The following is a 16,634-nucleotide window of genomic DNA, read 5'->3' as shown; positions in this document are numbered from 1 at the left end:
CAGAGTAAGTTTTAGAGTTTTTTAAACTTTAATAATATGCTTGACTAATATAGTCAAAAGTGATATGCACTCGTGAAATTAACCCATTTTCTCAAGTCCAAATTAGCTATTAAAGTCTTTATATTTTACCAGAAACATATAAGGATTTAGTACACTATATAGATTATATAGTTTTCCTACCAACCTAAAGCTTATCAACTTTATTATTGTCTACTGACTTTCAAACTAGGCATTAAATTTAGGGTGGGAAAGAAGTGATACACTCTGTTTCAACTACGGTAGTTGCATGTTATCCTCTCTTTAAACCGGGCTGATATGTAAGTTTTTTTTTTTTTTTTTTTTTAAATACAGGGTCTCACTCTGTTGCCCATGGCTCTGAAATGGAGGGAACTGGGACATAAATGTTTTGAGGAATAAAATGGTGTGATCACAGGTCACAAGTCACTGAAGCCTCCATCTCCTGGCTTGAAGCTATCTTCCCACCACAGCCGATTGAGTAGCTGGGACTACAGGCGTGCACCATCACGCCTGGCTAATTTTTGTATTTTTTGTAGTGACAGGGTTTTGCGATGTTGCCCAGGCTGGTCTCAAAATTCTGGGCTCAAGCAATTGTCCTGCCTTGGCCTCCCAAAGTATTGGGATTAAAGGCATGAGCCACTACACCTGCTATATGTAACTTTATTTCAACAAAGGGCCCCGGCCGGGCGCGGTGGCTCAAGCCTGTAATCCTAGCACTTTGGGAGGCCGAGACGGGCGGATCACGAGGTCAGGAGATCGAGACCATCCTGGCTAAAACGGTGAAACCCCTTCTCTACTAAATACAAAAAACTAGCCGGGTGAGGCGGCGGGCGCCTGTAGTCCCAGCTACTCGGGAGGCTGAGGCAGGAGAATGGCCTGAACCCGGGAGGCGGAGCTTGCAGTGAGCTGAGATCCGGCCACTGCACTCCAGCCTGGGCAACAGAGCAAGACTCCGTCTCAAAAAAAAAAACAAAAAACAAAAAACAAAACAAAAAAAAGGGCCCCAACACTGTATTACCTGATAGAAACTTTAATAATGATTAAAAAAAAAAAAGTCAAATCCTTATATAAACTTCACCCAAAACATTCACTTTGGCCAGGTGCATGGCTCATGCCTGTAATCCCAGCACTCTGGGAGGCTGACGCTGGCGGATCATGAGGTCAGGAGTTCGAGACCAGCCTGACCATCATGGTAAAACCCCATCTCAACTAAAAATACAAAAATTAGCCGGGCATGGTGGCAGGCACCTGGAAAGCCAGCTACTCGGGAGGCTGAGGCAGAACTGCTTGAACCGAGGAGGCAGAGGTTGCAGTGAGCCGAGATCACACCACTGCACTCCAGCCTGGTGACAGAGCAAGACTCCGTCTCAAAAAACAAACCAACACTTTATTCCTCAGAACATTTATGTCCAGTTCCCTCCATTTCAGAGGCATAAAGCCCTGAGATAAGATACATAAAACAATACCCAGAACAGACCTTTGTATGTTTAGTGTATGTATACATACCATATGTAGCATGGGTTATGTAGTGCTACATAAATTACATGAAATTTTGCATAGTATTAGTAAGCAAGTCACTGAAACTTTATTAACAAAAGTATGGGCCTGGCCTGGTGGCTCATGCCTGTAATCCCAAAGCTTTCAGCAGTGGGAGGTTTGCTTGAGGTGAGGAGTTGGAGACAAGCCTGGGCAACATGGTGAGACCCCACCTCTACAAAAAAACAAATCAATTAGCTGGGTGTGGTGGTAGGCACTTGTAGTTCTAGGTACTTCAGAGCACTATTTGAGTCCAGCAGTTTGAGACTGCAGCGAGCTATGATCACGCTACTACCCTCCAGCCTGGGTGACAGAGTGAGGCCCTGTCTCTTTAAAAACAAAAACAAAAACAGAGCCGGGCGCGGTGGCTCACGCCTGTAATCCCAGCACTTTGGGAGGCCGAGGTGGGTGGATCACGAGGTCAGGAGATTGAGACCATCCTGGCTACACAGGTGAAACCCCGTCTCTACTAAAAATATTTTAAAAAGCAGCCGGTCGTAGTGGCGGCTGCCTGTAGTCCCAGCTACTCAGGAGGCTGAGGCGGGAGAATGGAGTGAACCCAGGAGGCGGAGCTTGTAGCCAGCCGACACTGCGCCTCTGCACTCCAGCCTGGGTGACAGAGCAAGACTCCGTCTCAAAAAAAAAAAAAAAAAAAAAAACAAAAAAACCCACAAAAAAAACAAAAACAAAAACAAAAACAAAAAGTATGAGCTATCTTCCATTAAAATATTGATTCTGGAGCCAGGAGCCAGGAGCTATGGTTCACAACTATAATCCCAGCACTTTGAGAGGCTGAGGCAAATAGATCCCTTGAGTCCAGGAGTTTGAGACCAGCCTGGGCAACATGGTGAAACCCCATCTGTACAAGAGAAAAAAAAACTGGCCTGGGCGACAAAGAAAGACTCTCTCTCAAAAAAAAAAAAAAAAAAAAAATTAGGACAGCCTCAGTTTTCTAATTAAATTCTAACATGAGGAAAGCGACTTTACCTGGACAGTTTTAGTACATGAATCTACCAACAAACAAAACAAAACTCCATTTTGCATCATTATTCAAGATTGAGAATAAAAGGATCTAACAAATTTATCCTCATACATAAAGGTACTAGAAGGTCAAGTTAGAGATCTAATGAGAAAGTGAAATATATACTACATAGTTGTTCTGTTGGTTAATATGCCCAAAATAATAGTTACTATCATTACATCTTACAGACACAAAAGCTTTAAGCTTATTACTTTAAAATAAATCTTCCCGAAACATTAACAAGAGATTTTAGTTTTTATTTCTTTAAAGAGTATGGGGGTGGTTTCAAGAAAAGACTTTTGCTAAAAGCAGCTAGCAATAAGATTATGGCTATCAAACCAGTTTCTTTCACAGAAAGTGAGCATTCCTTGAAGTGCTACTGTTTTTGAAAGTTTCTTAGAGCAGTCTCAGCATTCTAAACAGTGTATAGTTCTACATATTTGTTGTCGCAATCTCGGGCAGAAAAATCACTAATAACAGGAAACAGAAGCCGGGCACGGTGGCTAACGCCTGTATTCCTAGCACTTTGGGAGGCTGAGGCGGGCAGATCACAAGGTCAGGAGTTTGAGACCAGCCTGACCAACATGGTGAAACCCCGTCTCTACTAAAAATACAAAAATTAGCCGGGCGTGGTAGCGTGGGCCTGTAATCCCAGCTACCCAGGAGGCTGAGGCAGGAGAATCGCTTGAAGCAGGGAGGCAGAGGTTGTAGTGAGCCGAGATCATGCCATTGCACTCCAGCCTGGGCAACAGAGCAAGACTCCGTCTAAAAACAAACAAACAAACAAACAAACAGGAAGCAGAGAGCTTTTTGAAAAATAGCCTTGATCAATCCAACAAATATAGTATTCAGAAACACTACAGAGCAACAAAGTCTTCTCATAAGAGTCATATTTATAGTATTTCTTAACAGAAATATAAACCTAAGAATTCCATTCTTTAGATTCAAAAGATTGGCTTGCTCATAACCAGGCCTTAGAGCAATCTGTTCCCAATATATTTAAAATGCAGTTATAAATTCAAGAGACTGATTCATTTTAATTTTAAGAAAAATGTCAAGAATTACAAGCCATATTAAAGCAAACTAGTTAGGAGGTTATGATTCCATTACAATTACAATACTGTTGTGCAGAACATTACTGCGGGAACATGCAGAATACTTTTTTAAAAATAACCTCCTTTGAGGTGTATTTGTGTCCACTGAAGTTGGATTTAATGTTTGAAAATTACCTAAACTCATCAGTTGTATTGTGAATAAGATACATGATTAAGCCAGATACTTGTGGTTCAAATTAAGTTGTGACTATTAAGAAATTCTACTTACCTTCTTGTGAGACTCAAACTGACTTTAAAACAATTCCAAACAATACCAAGAGAGCCTCTCAAGTGGCTGTTCCAAGTAACAACAATCATTTAAATAATTCGTAAATCTTACTTTGAGTGGAAAGTTGAACTACATGGTCTCTGATACCTCTTCCAATGCTCAATCTTTACAATCATACCTCATACATACAAATAATTTCTACACACATGGTATTAGAAATGGGCATCTTATAAAATGAAAGTATTACATAATAAGAGTACATTTCCTTGAAACCAATCACATATTAATTTATTCCACCTAAAAACCTACTACAGTTAAAAGTATAATAACTGAGCAAACACAGAAGCCAGCTTCTGGATCCTTAATGATCACTTTAATATGAGTGGAAGTGATTAATACTTATGTTACAGACTCACTAGTCTGCAAAATAATTCAAGATAAAGTCAGTATTTATTAGGCAATAAAATAATTGTTCCAAAGGATATTTCTAAATAACTTCAAAGAAGTTATTACCATAAAGTTAAAAAGGAATATCATCCATGTTAAGTTTGTGATAAAATAATTTAAACACATGATTGACTCTACAAATCTTTTTTACAAATTACTTCGGAAGTTATAAGAGGAAATGTTTTTCTTTTTCCTCTGCTATCTCTTATTTTTTCCTTCCTACTTCTGATCCCCTTAATATACAGTATTATTAATGTAAACTCAAGAATTCATGGTAAAGGCATCTTTTTGCTTCACAGAAATCATGATCTATAGAGAAAACAAGGTAAAAACAGGAAAATTGAACTTTTTTCAAAAAAATTACAAAATAGGCTGTATAACATTATCTTTGGAAAACAGACTTTTTTTTTCTACTAGAAATAGCAAAAATCGTTCTACATTTTTTCTTCCCCAATTGCATGTTTAATTAGCATACATTCCAACAGTGTGCATGAAAAAAATTCTAAGCCAGAGGTATTTAAGTGATTTCTTCCTAAGCGTTTTGGCTAATTCAGTGGCCAAGAAACAATGATGTTTATTCTCTGATTGGACGGAGTCAAGAAACAAAACAGATATAATTACCAAGGGATAAAGCTGATATGACCCAGCAACAATCTGTCATTACTTCAGCTATTAGTCTGCCTTCTCCCTCGACCCAGCCCCACAAAAAAAGTTCTGCTCTGCTTAAGTGTACAGGACTCCAGTGAACTTCCAACAGTTTTGCTTCAAGTGACCTAAGAATGGAGTAGTGAGTCATCTGTAAAGCCTGGAGTGGTTCAAATAACACAGATAACTTCAGTAGCAACTGGAAACAGCTGGCTCCAAATCAGGGAGAATACTCAATCTTCAGTGACAAGGAGGAAACAAAGTCCAAGCTTCTAAAACACGTAACGACAAGTCCAGGAACGTGGCCGGACATAATCCAAAAATGTGGGCTGCAGTGGGGAAAAATAAGAATGGAAAAATAATTTATTTGTGTACAGAGTAGAGGAGGTGTGGAGGTAGACAGGGGATGTTAATATGATACATTGTACATCTCTAAAATGCCTCCCACCATTTCAATAACCCTCAAGGTATAAGCAGCTCACTAATTCAAAAGATGTTCAGTACTTTTATCTATAACACAGATTTATTCAATTTAGATGCTTCACATAAAGCTTTTAAAGTCCAGTAAACTATACACAATTGTGTGGACTTTGACCAGTTTCTAAATAGGCACTATTTCTTTCTGTATCTTTTATTTTAGCACAGCCCTATTTTAGTACCTTAAAATCTAAATGGTGGTTAAGGACGACAAATATATATATATAAATGACTAATACAAGGTTTAAAATTACTGAACTATCGAAAGGAGGAGCAAATGAAGCACTACAAAAGTTCAGAAATAGGAAACAGAGGGAAGCAGGCATTTGAAAAATCATCATGGAAGATGTGGCATCCAAATTGGATTTTGATAGGAGAATAAAATCTGATATGTGGAATCCAGGTGACCAGGGACAGTCGAGAGCAATTACTTCAGATGAACAAAGGAGATCAGTATGAAATAAAGAGGGGGAGTTGAGGCAGCCTAACAGACATAGGATACACAGAAAGAGGGGAAGCTTTGGAGAGGAAACTGATTTCATTATGGACATCTTCAGTTACAGATGCCTATGAGAAATACCCAGGAAATATATCAAGAAGGCATCTCCTCCAAACCTGGAAGGTTGTAGGGATTGAATGACTTAGTAGTAGGGCCACCAAATTTAGCAAATGTAAGTACAGGATGCCTAGATAAACTTGAGACAAATAGCTCTATCTGTCATATTTTTTTGTAATTTACTGAAAAAGGCAGAATATAGGACATTTGAGGTGTTCTAAGAAACCCCATACAGGAGGCAGGACAAAAGTATTAAATACAGGACATGCCCTATATACACAAAAAGCCTGGCAATCCTACTTCTTAGGGTGTTTCCATCATGAAATTCTATCCATAACTATAAGCAGTACTTTCAGCTAGTGCTAATAGATTTAATTAACCAGATCACATCAATTAAATTAACCAGTGTTTGCTAGAAAATTCCTAAGTCTATATCCTATACTATGTTACTTGAAAATAAAATTCTTAAAAAAAAAAAAAAGCCATCCTCCTAAAATCTGTACCCATGTATAGCTAAAAACTAAAGTCCTAAGAATAAATGAAACCTGAATATAATTACCCAAAACCAAAAACAAAAATAGAATCAAGAGTAATGGAAGGCATCTCAGTGTTGTCCAAGAGTTTATTTAGAAGGAAGTAAAAAAAAAAAAAAAAAAGAGGCCGGGCGCGGAGGCTCAAGCCTGTAATCCCAGCACTTTGGGAGGCCGAGACGGGCAGATCATGAGGTTAGGAGATGGAGACCATCCTGGCTAACACGGTGAAACCCCATCTCTATTAAAAAATATAAAAAACTAGCCGGGCAAGGTGGCGGGTGTCTGTAGGCCCAACCACTTGGGAGACTGAGGCAGGAGAATGGCATAAACCCAGGAGGCGGAGCTTGCAGTGAGCTGAGATCCGGCCACTGCACTCCAGCCTGGGCAACAGAGCGAGACTTTGCCTCAAAAAAAAAAAAAAGAAGATATGTTTTAGGTGGTGGTAGTAGGGACATACATGGCATTAGGAAAACCCTGGAGAATACTTAGAAGCGGCTGGCTGGGCGCGGTGCCTCCAGCACTCTGGGAAGCTGAGGTGAGCGGATCATGAGGTCAGGAGATCGAGACCATCCTGGCTAACATGGTGAAACCCCATCTCTACTAAAAATACAAAAAAATAGCGGGCATGGTGACATGCTCCTGCAATCCCAGCTACTTGGGAGGCTGAGGCAGGAGAATCGCTTCAATCTGGGAGGCGGAGGCTGCAGTGAGCTGAGATAGAGCCACTACACTCCAGCCTGGGCGACAGAGTGAGACTCGGTCTCAAAAAAAAAAAAAAGAAAGAAAAAAGAAAAAGAAAAAAATTAGAAGGGGCTAAAGAAAAGGCAGTAAAAGAAGAAAACCAAAAACTAGGAGAGTTAAATGTGAAGAAAACTAAACAAAAGGAAAAACTTGAAGTATAGTAAGATCAGATAATGAACGAATGCTTTTACTTCTCATTTCCCTCTCTTTAACACTAATTCATCATAATCTCCACTACTATCCTCCTCAACATTGCCCACCAACTCTCACAATCAGAGAATAAACAGGTTCTTTTGCACTCCAACCAGATTGGTGACTCACATTTTTCAGAGGACAGTGCTGACGTGCATACCACTCTTGAGAATAAAAGCAGAGTAAGACTCCATTGCCCAAGAAAAGAGAAGTCCACATCATAACATTCCAAATTGGCTTTTTCCGACTATCATTGACAATGAAGTTGAAAGCCACTAAAGACAGAAAGGCAACAAAGAAACATACAGTTATCAGAGGTCAGAAGTTTGAGACCAGCCTGGCCAACACTGTGAAACCCCATCTCTATTAAAAATACAAAAATTAGCCAGGCGTGGTGGTGTGCGCCTGTAATTCCAGCCACTCGGGAGGCTGAGGCAGGAGAATCACTTGAAGCAGAGAGGCAAAGGTTGCAGTGAGCTGAGATCGTACCACTGCTCTCCAGCCTGGGTCATGACAGTGAAACTCTGTCTCAAAAAAAAGAAAGAAAGAAAGAAATATACAGGTATCAAAACATAATTTGTCAGAAGATGAGGGGCTTCAGATATATCTGCTGTTATCATTGCATAATCACAGTGAACAACAACTGTTTATATATTTTTAAATTCTGGTCACTGTTTCTATAAAGAAAAATAAAGCTTCAGTGTTAAAATCAGTAACTTACAAGAAATCAGTGTTTTCAGAACATGTGTATATATATTTCATGGAATTAGAATATTCATATTCCAACTTTTCCCTCTCTACTCACTCAAAAACTTGTCAGTTTTCTAGGGGGTGCATAATCACAATGTTTATGAATAGGAAAGCTGTTTATACAGATAACTTTTATGACCTACCAAATCAGTGTCATCAATGGTCTTCATGAGGTTACCTAGTTCATTTCTCTACTTCAAAGTGTAAACATCTTGAGACAGAGCTGTGTATAATTATTAAAAGTCAATATTCTGACCATCTGATAAACAAGTACTACCTTAAAATGTTACTACTACTATCTAGTTCTCCTACATTGATTTTATAGTTTCCTTTCTATCTGGTTTTCTTTTTTAGCATAGTACCCAGTACTCACAGCACACCAAGATACTTACTTCCAAAGAACATGAAGAGCACAAAGAGCACGGGATAGAAAAAGCTCAAGCAAACAGCCAAGGCATATTCGTGTACTACAGCAGATACAGCAAAGACAGCCAACATGGCAGCAGATTTGAATCTCTTGGAGAAAAACTAAAGAAAAAGGAAAACATTACAAAGTAATTTTTAAAAATTTAAAGCAAGCATGAATTATATAGGATGTAAAATTATATGCCAAAGGTACCTATTATATTTGTACTTAACTTTCTAAGTCTACTCCTTGGATTAATCCAAATCTATTAAAATAATTACAAATCATATATACTTACTTATTATTTTTCAAATATGAGTCTATTTTCAAAAGTATCAATAATTTATATTTGTAAGTTATTACAACTGACAAAACATAGTTTTCCTATATAAATGAAACATATTGAATTTCAGTCTTTAGAGTAACACTGTATGGTAGATGGGGCAGGTGTCCTCTCCATTTTTACACATAACAAAACTAAGACTTCAGAAGGAGAAGGGACTTGCCTTATCCATATGTGAAACTACACCTGAATGACAGAATTAGCACTCAAATATTAATACAATGCTATTTCCACCATAAGATGCTGTCACTAAGCCAAATGGTGCCCTCACTTAATAAAAACTGTAATCCAGATACCAGTATTAATCAACCAGGAGATTCAAGATTACATCTCATCAGTCTAAGTATATTCTGCTCTCAAGAATGTCTGAAAGCCAGGTGTCACTGATTGGAGAGATACAAATCCACACAAAGGTGTTTCTCACTGTAGTGTTTCTCAGCTGGGCGCGGTGGCTCACGCTTGTAACCCCAGCACTCTGGGGAGGCCGAGGTGGGTGGATCACCTGAGGTCGGGAGTTCCAGACGAGCCTGACCAACAACATAGAGAAACGCCATCTCCACTAAAACTACAAAATTAGCTGGGCTGGGTGGTGGGCGCCTGTAATCTCAGCTACTTGGGAGGCTGAGGCAGGAGAATCACTTGAACCCAGGAGGTGGAGGTTGCAGTGAGCTGAGAACATGCCACTGCACTTCAGCCTGGGCAACAAGAGTGGGGAAAAAAAAAAAGTGTTTCTCCACCTTCAACCAAGAAAAACGAATGAAAAAGACCATAGGGAGATTATTTGTTGGCAATGAGATTCATAAGAAACTATCTAGGCCGGGCGCGGTGGCTCACGCCTGTAATCCCAGCACTTTGGGAGGCGAGGCGGGCGGATCACGAGGTCAGGAGATCGAGACCATCCTGGCTAACATGGTGAAACCCCGTCTCTACTAAAAATACAAAAAACTAGCCGGGCGTGGTGGTGGGCACCTGTAGTCCCAGCTACTCGGGAGGCTGAGGCAGGAGAATGGCATGAACCCGGGAGGCGGAGCTTGCAGTGGGCCGAGATCACGCCACTGCACTCCAGCCTGGGCGACAGAGTGAGACTCCATCTCAAAAAAAAAAAAAAAAAAAAAGAAACTATCTATTATTGGTGGATCATTTCAACTCCAACCTCCATGCATTCTCACTTTGTTACGTAAGATAAAATTCAGAGCAAACGACACAGTATTAGACCTACTACTGTACACAGTGGTTTCTAAGCAGCACCATTCAAAGCAGGTTTCTACATGTAAATTTCTCAAAAGAAAACTGAAAATATACTATCACCCTTTCCTCATGAACAATTAAATATAACTTCTTCCATCTGTATAATACTCATACTTTCTGAAAAAGAATCTCTATTTCTTAAATAACATTAACTTAAATCTTGCTGCTTACCCAGAGAAAGTCCTTGTAAGCATAGTAATATAGCCAGTCATGGACCACCACATTCCAGGTTCTGTAATAGTTAGAGTATGACGTGGAGTTCCACCAATCCTGAGGGAAAAAGTAAAGGTATAAAACTATACACACAAACACACACCACCCAAAAGCAACCCCCCCTGACTTTCCCAAAGAACACATGTAACAGAAAAACCGAAGTACACTGTGATAAACTGTTGGTTCATATGCTGATGACAGAAAAATCTTCAAAGGCATTTTGGTTATTAATGTTGAATATGACATGAATTCTCGTACTATGTATGATTTAGTTCCTAGGTTCATACACAACACACAGAACCATTTAAGTCTATGTCCATCTGAACAGCAATCAGTAAGCCCCACCCCCCTTACCTTGCTAGAATGTCATGAGAAAATTCTATGGTCATGAAGACCAGATAGAGTGCTAACACTAGAGAGCTGTTTGGTGGTTACCAGAAATGGCAAAATTACCCAAAGAGTGAGACGGTGGTCACCTCAAAGTCCTGGTATCCCTATATATATTTCTTGCTCCCAATTTTAAGATCAGATGAATGAGATCAGCTATCTAAAATCTGCAATCCGCACTTAATGTTTGAGAAAGAAGTTGGTAGACTTGGAGTGTTGCCAAAAACAAACCAAACTGAAAGAGAGCTTTAGGTAGGGTTAAAGAATGCTATGAGCCATTCTGACTCTAATTCTAGAGCTTTATTCCAACTTTAGAAGCATAAGGATACTATCTGAAGCAAAATTAATACCTTTCAAAACAAAACAGGGAAAAGTTATTTCCCTCATGAACTGCTCAGCTGTCTTAAATGAATAATTTGCTGAGGTCACTCCTACAGAACTAGATGGTCCATTTCAAATGAATGAACACTCAGGGAAGTCTCATGGTGTGCTCTGAACCAATAGTTTCCTACTGGAATCACCAATATATCCTCGCAGGATCCAGCAGAAACCATGTGCTTATGATAAGGGAGCAGACATTAGAGACAGAAGAAAACACAAGGTTATGCTAGTTATATCTGTAACTGAATTTCAGAGAATATTGGCAAAATTTGTAGAAAAGAAAATTATTTCACAATGTTTGTGTGAAAGGCTGGTGACATTGGCCAACAATGTCGAAATACTTAATAATGAGGAAGACAAAAAAATGTGAAAAGAAAGCTAAGTCTAAGTATATACTACCTTATAGAACATCCTGTCGCCAAAGCGTAACATCTCAGCAAAGGCATTGAGCCAGCAGTGCAAAAAGGCAAAAAAAGTAAGGAAGAGAATCAGCACACCTAAAAATAAGATTAACAATATTAACAGTCTTTCCAAATAGCTCACATGCCAAGCAACTAATTATATCACATCATTTTATTTAGCTGGTATTATTTTGTAAAATATAAGTTATTATTCCAGTTTACCCATTCCAGAGATGATATGCTTTTGGAGTTAATTATCTTAATTTTAAAACAGTAACTTCCTTCAAAGTGGGTTCAACAAATGACGTTACCTAGTCTGGGTTTTTTTTTTTTTTTTTTTTGAGACAGAGTCTCACTCTGTCACCCAGGCTGGAGTGCAATGGAGAGATCTCGGCTCACTGCAACCTCCACCTCCAGGGTTCAAGCAATTCTCCTACCTCAGCCTCCCGAGTAGCTGGGATTACAGGCACGTGCCACCACACCCGACTAAGTTTTTGCATTTTTAGAGATGCAAAATAGAGTAATAGAAACCCCGTAGAGACGGGGTTTCACCATGTTGACCAGGCTGGTCTCAATCTCCTGACCTCGTGATCCACCCAGCTCGGCCTCCCAAAGTGCTGGGATTACAGGCGTGAGCCACCACGCCCAGCCTACCCAGTTTGTTTTTAAGAAATGCCTAGATATATGGCTTAACCTGGTACCCAAGGCCCTTTAAAAATCTGGCCCCTATACCCCCGTCTTCAGCAATTGTTTAAAACTGGGGAGAGACTTTGGCCCCTCTCCCCCACAGGACATTTGAAATTCTAGAGACTTTGTTTTTAAGAGACAGGGTCTCACTATGTTGCCCAGGCTGAACTTCAACTCACAGGGCTCAAGTGATCCTTCCACCTTAGCCTCCAGGGTAGCTGGGACTATGGTGCAAGCCACTGCACCAGTGCTGTGACAATTGGAGGAGAGGGAGTTGTGCCACTGGTATCCAGTTGCTAGAGGCCAGGATGCTGCTAAACAGATTATGCCACAATGCAGAAGACTGCCACTCCAAACAAAGAATTAACCAGTCCAAAACGTTAACAGTGACAGTTAACATAGTGACACAGTAACATTCTAAACATATCTCCAATGATTCTACCCTCTTAAGTGTTGTAAACATCATCCACAACTGGATTTATGCCATTCCAGAATGCTCCACTCCCTTGCATCCATCCCACTACCTAGAATGACCTTTCCACCAATTCTCTGCCAGGCAAATACCTATTTTTCAATACCCAGTATTAAATATTCTCTCTAATACGAAACAAAGGCCATAAGCATTTTGTTTATCCTACTTATGTAGTACATATTACAATATATTGTAAAATATCCATTTATATGTCCACCTCTTTCACTCATTTATTAAAAAATATATATTTATAGAGCATCAACTATGTACCAGACAATATGAGAGAGACTGTGATTGGCTATAAAAGACAATCCTTGATCTCAATAACTTTGCAGCTAGTGAGGAAGACACTCAAGTATGTAACACATATTCTATTTTAGGGACAGATACAGAGTTCATTCAAATAAGTCTTGGGGCCGGTGAGGGAGGGTTACTGTAAGAGGAATGCAAGAGAAGAAAAGAAAGGGAAGGTGATGACACAAAACATTACCAACATTCAATGAGTAAAGGAAAGAGGAAAAGTAAGGGAAACTATAAAAACTCCCAGAGTGTAAAGATAATACATGTCTTGTTCACTTCTGAGTCCTCTGCACCTGGCATAGTACTAGGTACTCATATATCTTTATAATAGACAAAAAAAAAAAAAACACAATAAATAAATTTAAGAAATCAAGGTATGGCCAGAAAGACAGGAGGAAAATAAGAAATAGTGGTAAAAGGTCAGGCATGGTGGCTCAAGCCTGTAACCCCAGCACTTTGAGAGGCTGAGACAGGAGGATAACTTGAGCCCAGGAGTTTGAGAACGGCTTGGGCAACACAGGGAGACCCCGTCTCTCCAAAAAATAAAAACTTAGCCAGGCGTGGTGGCATGCACCTGTAGTCCCAGCTACTGAGGCGAGAGGAGCACTTGAGCCCAAGAGGTCAAGGCTAGTAAGCCATGATCACACCACTGCATTCAGACTGGGTGACAAAGAGAGACCCGGTTTCAAAAAAAGAGCAAGAAAATAGTGACAAGAGAGATTTCAAAATGTGGTCAGCAGCACCCAATGCTTCATGGAGGTCAACTTGGATAAGGGTTAAAGTACGTCTTAATCCATCCACTGGATTAGAATATGGAGGTTACTAGTAATTTCAACAAAGGGCATTTAAGTGGCTTGGTGGAATCAGGAGCAAGATGACAATGAACTGAATAGTGAACAGGAAAACACAGCATGAATGTGGACTGTTCACTGTCAGAGAAGGCACAACTTGAGTGAAAGCCAGAAGATGAAAGACTGACCTGCGACTGGAAGAAGGATACTTCATTTATAAAACAGATGCAAAAGAGGTCAAGATGGGTATAGACGTATAGAAGTTTAGATGAAAAAGTAGGCAAACCAAAGGTGCTCATAGGCAATAGCTTTCTATTTACCTCGTGAATTTATGCATTAATTCACTTGTTAATTACCAAATTAACAAGTATCCACGTTACCTGGCAAGATGGAGTTAAATACACATAGGACCAGAACACGAGCGCTGAAGGGCTCCTGTTTGATATTCCGAAACAAGGGGGCACAAAGTCTTTCAAAGATGTAGTACACATAGAAAAAGCAACCAAAGACCTGGAACATAACAGAGACAGAATTATAATAACGATGGCTTAATAAAATGGAAGGCGATGTTTTTCTCTCCAAAAGAAAGTGCAGATATGACCCTTAAAGTAACGTTCGCATATGTATTCCATTTAACACTAGTATAGAAGACTGCTATAATCCTTCAGAGAGATTACTCAAGCCTAGTTTCTACCATCACTTTTCCTAACCCTTTACCAAATGATATTTTTAAAAGAGCTTACTCTTAGAACCTGTTCTTCCTGCTGCTTAAAACCCGTAACATGGTCGGGTACAGTGGCTCACTCCTGTAATCCTACCACTTTGGGAGGCTGAGGCAGGTTGATGACTTGAGGTCAGGAGTTCGAAACCAGCCTGGCCAACATGGTGAAACCCTATCTCTACTAAAAATACAAAAATTAGCCAGGCGTGGTGGTAGGCACCTGTAATCCCAGTTACTCAGGAGGCTTATGCAGGAGAATCGCTTGAATTCGGGAGGTGGAGGCTGCAGTGAGCCAAGATTGCATCACTGCACTCCGGCCTAGGTGACAGAGCGGGACTTTGTCTAAAAAAAAAAAAAAAAACCCTTTTAACGAAAGAACTTATTTCATAAATGGGCATTTGATTGAGACAATGATTTAAAATGGGATCCTCCAGGATTAATGATTCTGATGGAGGTGGGAGGAGGAATGGGGAAGAGTCAGACCATACCCACATACATATACACCTCCCCCGAGAAACAGGAAGGGGCAAATTAATGTTTACTGACATTACCAACTAGAATTACTTTATAAAATAATACATTCTTTTTTTTTTTTTTTTTTTTTTGAGATGGAGTCTTGCTTTGTTGCCCAGGCTGGAATACAGTGGCGTGATCTCAGCTCACTGTAACCTCCGTATCCCAGGTTCAAGCAATTCTCCTGCCTCAGCCTTCCGAGTAGCTGAGATTACAGGTACGTGCCACCACGCCAGGCTAATTTTTGTATTTTTAGTAGAGATGGGGCTTCACCATGTTGGTCAGGCTGGTCTCAAACTCCTGACCTCGTGATCTGCCCACCTCGGCCGCCCAAAGTGCTGGGATTACAGGCGCGAGTCACTGCGCCTGGCCTAATATATTCTTTTATTAAAGAAAATTACTTCTGATGTTGGCAAAACAAACACCATTTAGTATACTGGAAATAGTTTAAAAGACTGCGTAATGTCAACAGAAAGCATTCTTAGTTCCCAATTAGATTTAGGTAGATTATATTATTATCATAAATATGAATCCCCATCTCCTAATCAACATACCATAGACAGTTACAAAAACTTACCTGTGCAAACTGCATAGCGACATAACCCCATCTTACAGTGGGATTCCTGAAAAAGAAAGAAACAAAAATAAGGTTTCTAAATAAAGTAATTGAACTTGAATAAAGACCCTCACAATTAATGTTTCTTAGGCAGGCGCGGTGGCTCACACCTGTAATCCAAGCACTTTGGAAGGCAGTGACCAGGAGCTCGAGACCAGCCTGGCCAATATGGTGAAACCCCATCTCTACTAAAAATACAACAAAACTAACTGGGGGTGGTGGCGCACACCTGTAATGCCAGCTACTTGGGACACTGAGGCAGGAGAATCACGTGAACCCAGGGGGCAGAGGTTGCAGGGAGCCAACGTAGCACCACTGGGTGCTACGTTGCAGCCTGGGTGACAGAGCAAGACTCCCATCTCAGAAAAAAAATAAAATAAAATAAATTAATTAATGGTTTTACACACAGAACATCATTTATGACCATATGAAATACTTGATTATTCTGTCAAAAATTACTATAACCAAATTAAACTTCTCTACTCACCATTTGAGGCTTCCCAGGTCAGACAGAAAATGAAAACTCATTCTATATTTTCTATGTCCCTATGTTAACTGGCCCTTGTTTATCTATCCTACCTCACTCATGCCACACTTTTGGTGCTTACCACATTTCTGCTTCACAGTACCATTACCTGGGATAGCTGTCACGGTAGATAAGGGTAGGAGCAAATAAGAAGTACAAATATTGGTTGACTGTAGGTATTGGAACAGTGCCTAGAAAAGGCAAACTATAGTTAGATCAGAGGTTCTTTGATTTTTCACAGCAAAAATAAAGGGGGGATACAAGGAAGCACATAACAGGGAATAATAAAAGGACTTATCAGCTCATGTTCTTTTTTCCTGACCTCTAAAATGACTTCTTATTCTTGCACGAATTGAATTATTACCAATCTCTTTAAACCAAGTTATTCCT

The 16,634-nt window shown here is 39.9% G+C and overlaps 1 protein-coding gene across 3 annotated transcripts in view; it reads right to left on the bottom strand.

Annotated features, from left to right (window-relative positions):
- Positions 1-3,588: 3,588 nt before the first annotated feature.
- Positions 3,589-16,634, bottom strand: part of SOAT1 (sterol O-acyltransferase 1) — a 63,190-nt gene continuing 50,144 nt past the window's right edge. For all 3 annotated transcript variants that reach the window (XM_078000917.1, XM_015122773.3, XM_078000918.1), the window contains 8 exons: positions 16,354-16,435; positions 15,680-15,725; positions 14,249-14,378; positions 11,617-11,714; positions 10,408-10,506; positions 8,632-8,767; positions 7,619-7,764; positions 3,589-5,319 (listed from right to left, as the gene is read on the bottom strand). In XM_078000917.1, the coding sequence (XP_077857043.1) occupies positions 5,263-5,319; positions 7,619-7,764; positions 8,632-8,767; positions 10,408-10,506; positions 11,617-11,714; positions 14,249-14,378; positions 15,680-15,725; positions 16,354-16,435 (794 nt within the window). In that variant the 3' untranslated portion in view covers positions 3,589-5,262. The remainder of the gene's footprint in view (positions 5,320-7,618; positions 7,765-8,631; positions 8,768-10,407; positions 10,507-11,616; positions 11,715-14,248; positions 14,379-15,679; positions 15,726-16,353; positions 16,436-16,634) is intronic.

Source organism: Macaca mulatta, chromosome 1 (genome assembly GCF_049350105.2).
Source record: "Macaca mulatta isolate MMU2019108-1 chromosome 1, T2T-MMU8v2.0, whole genome shotgun sequence".
NCBI classification, from domain to species: Eukaryota; Metazoa; Chordata; class Mammalia; order Primates; family Cercopithecidae; genus Macaca; species Macaca mulatta.
Note: the sequence above shows the minus strand (reverse complement) of the source record. Positions and strands in the feature narration are given on the sequence as shown.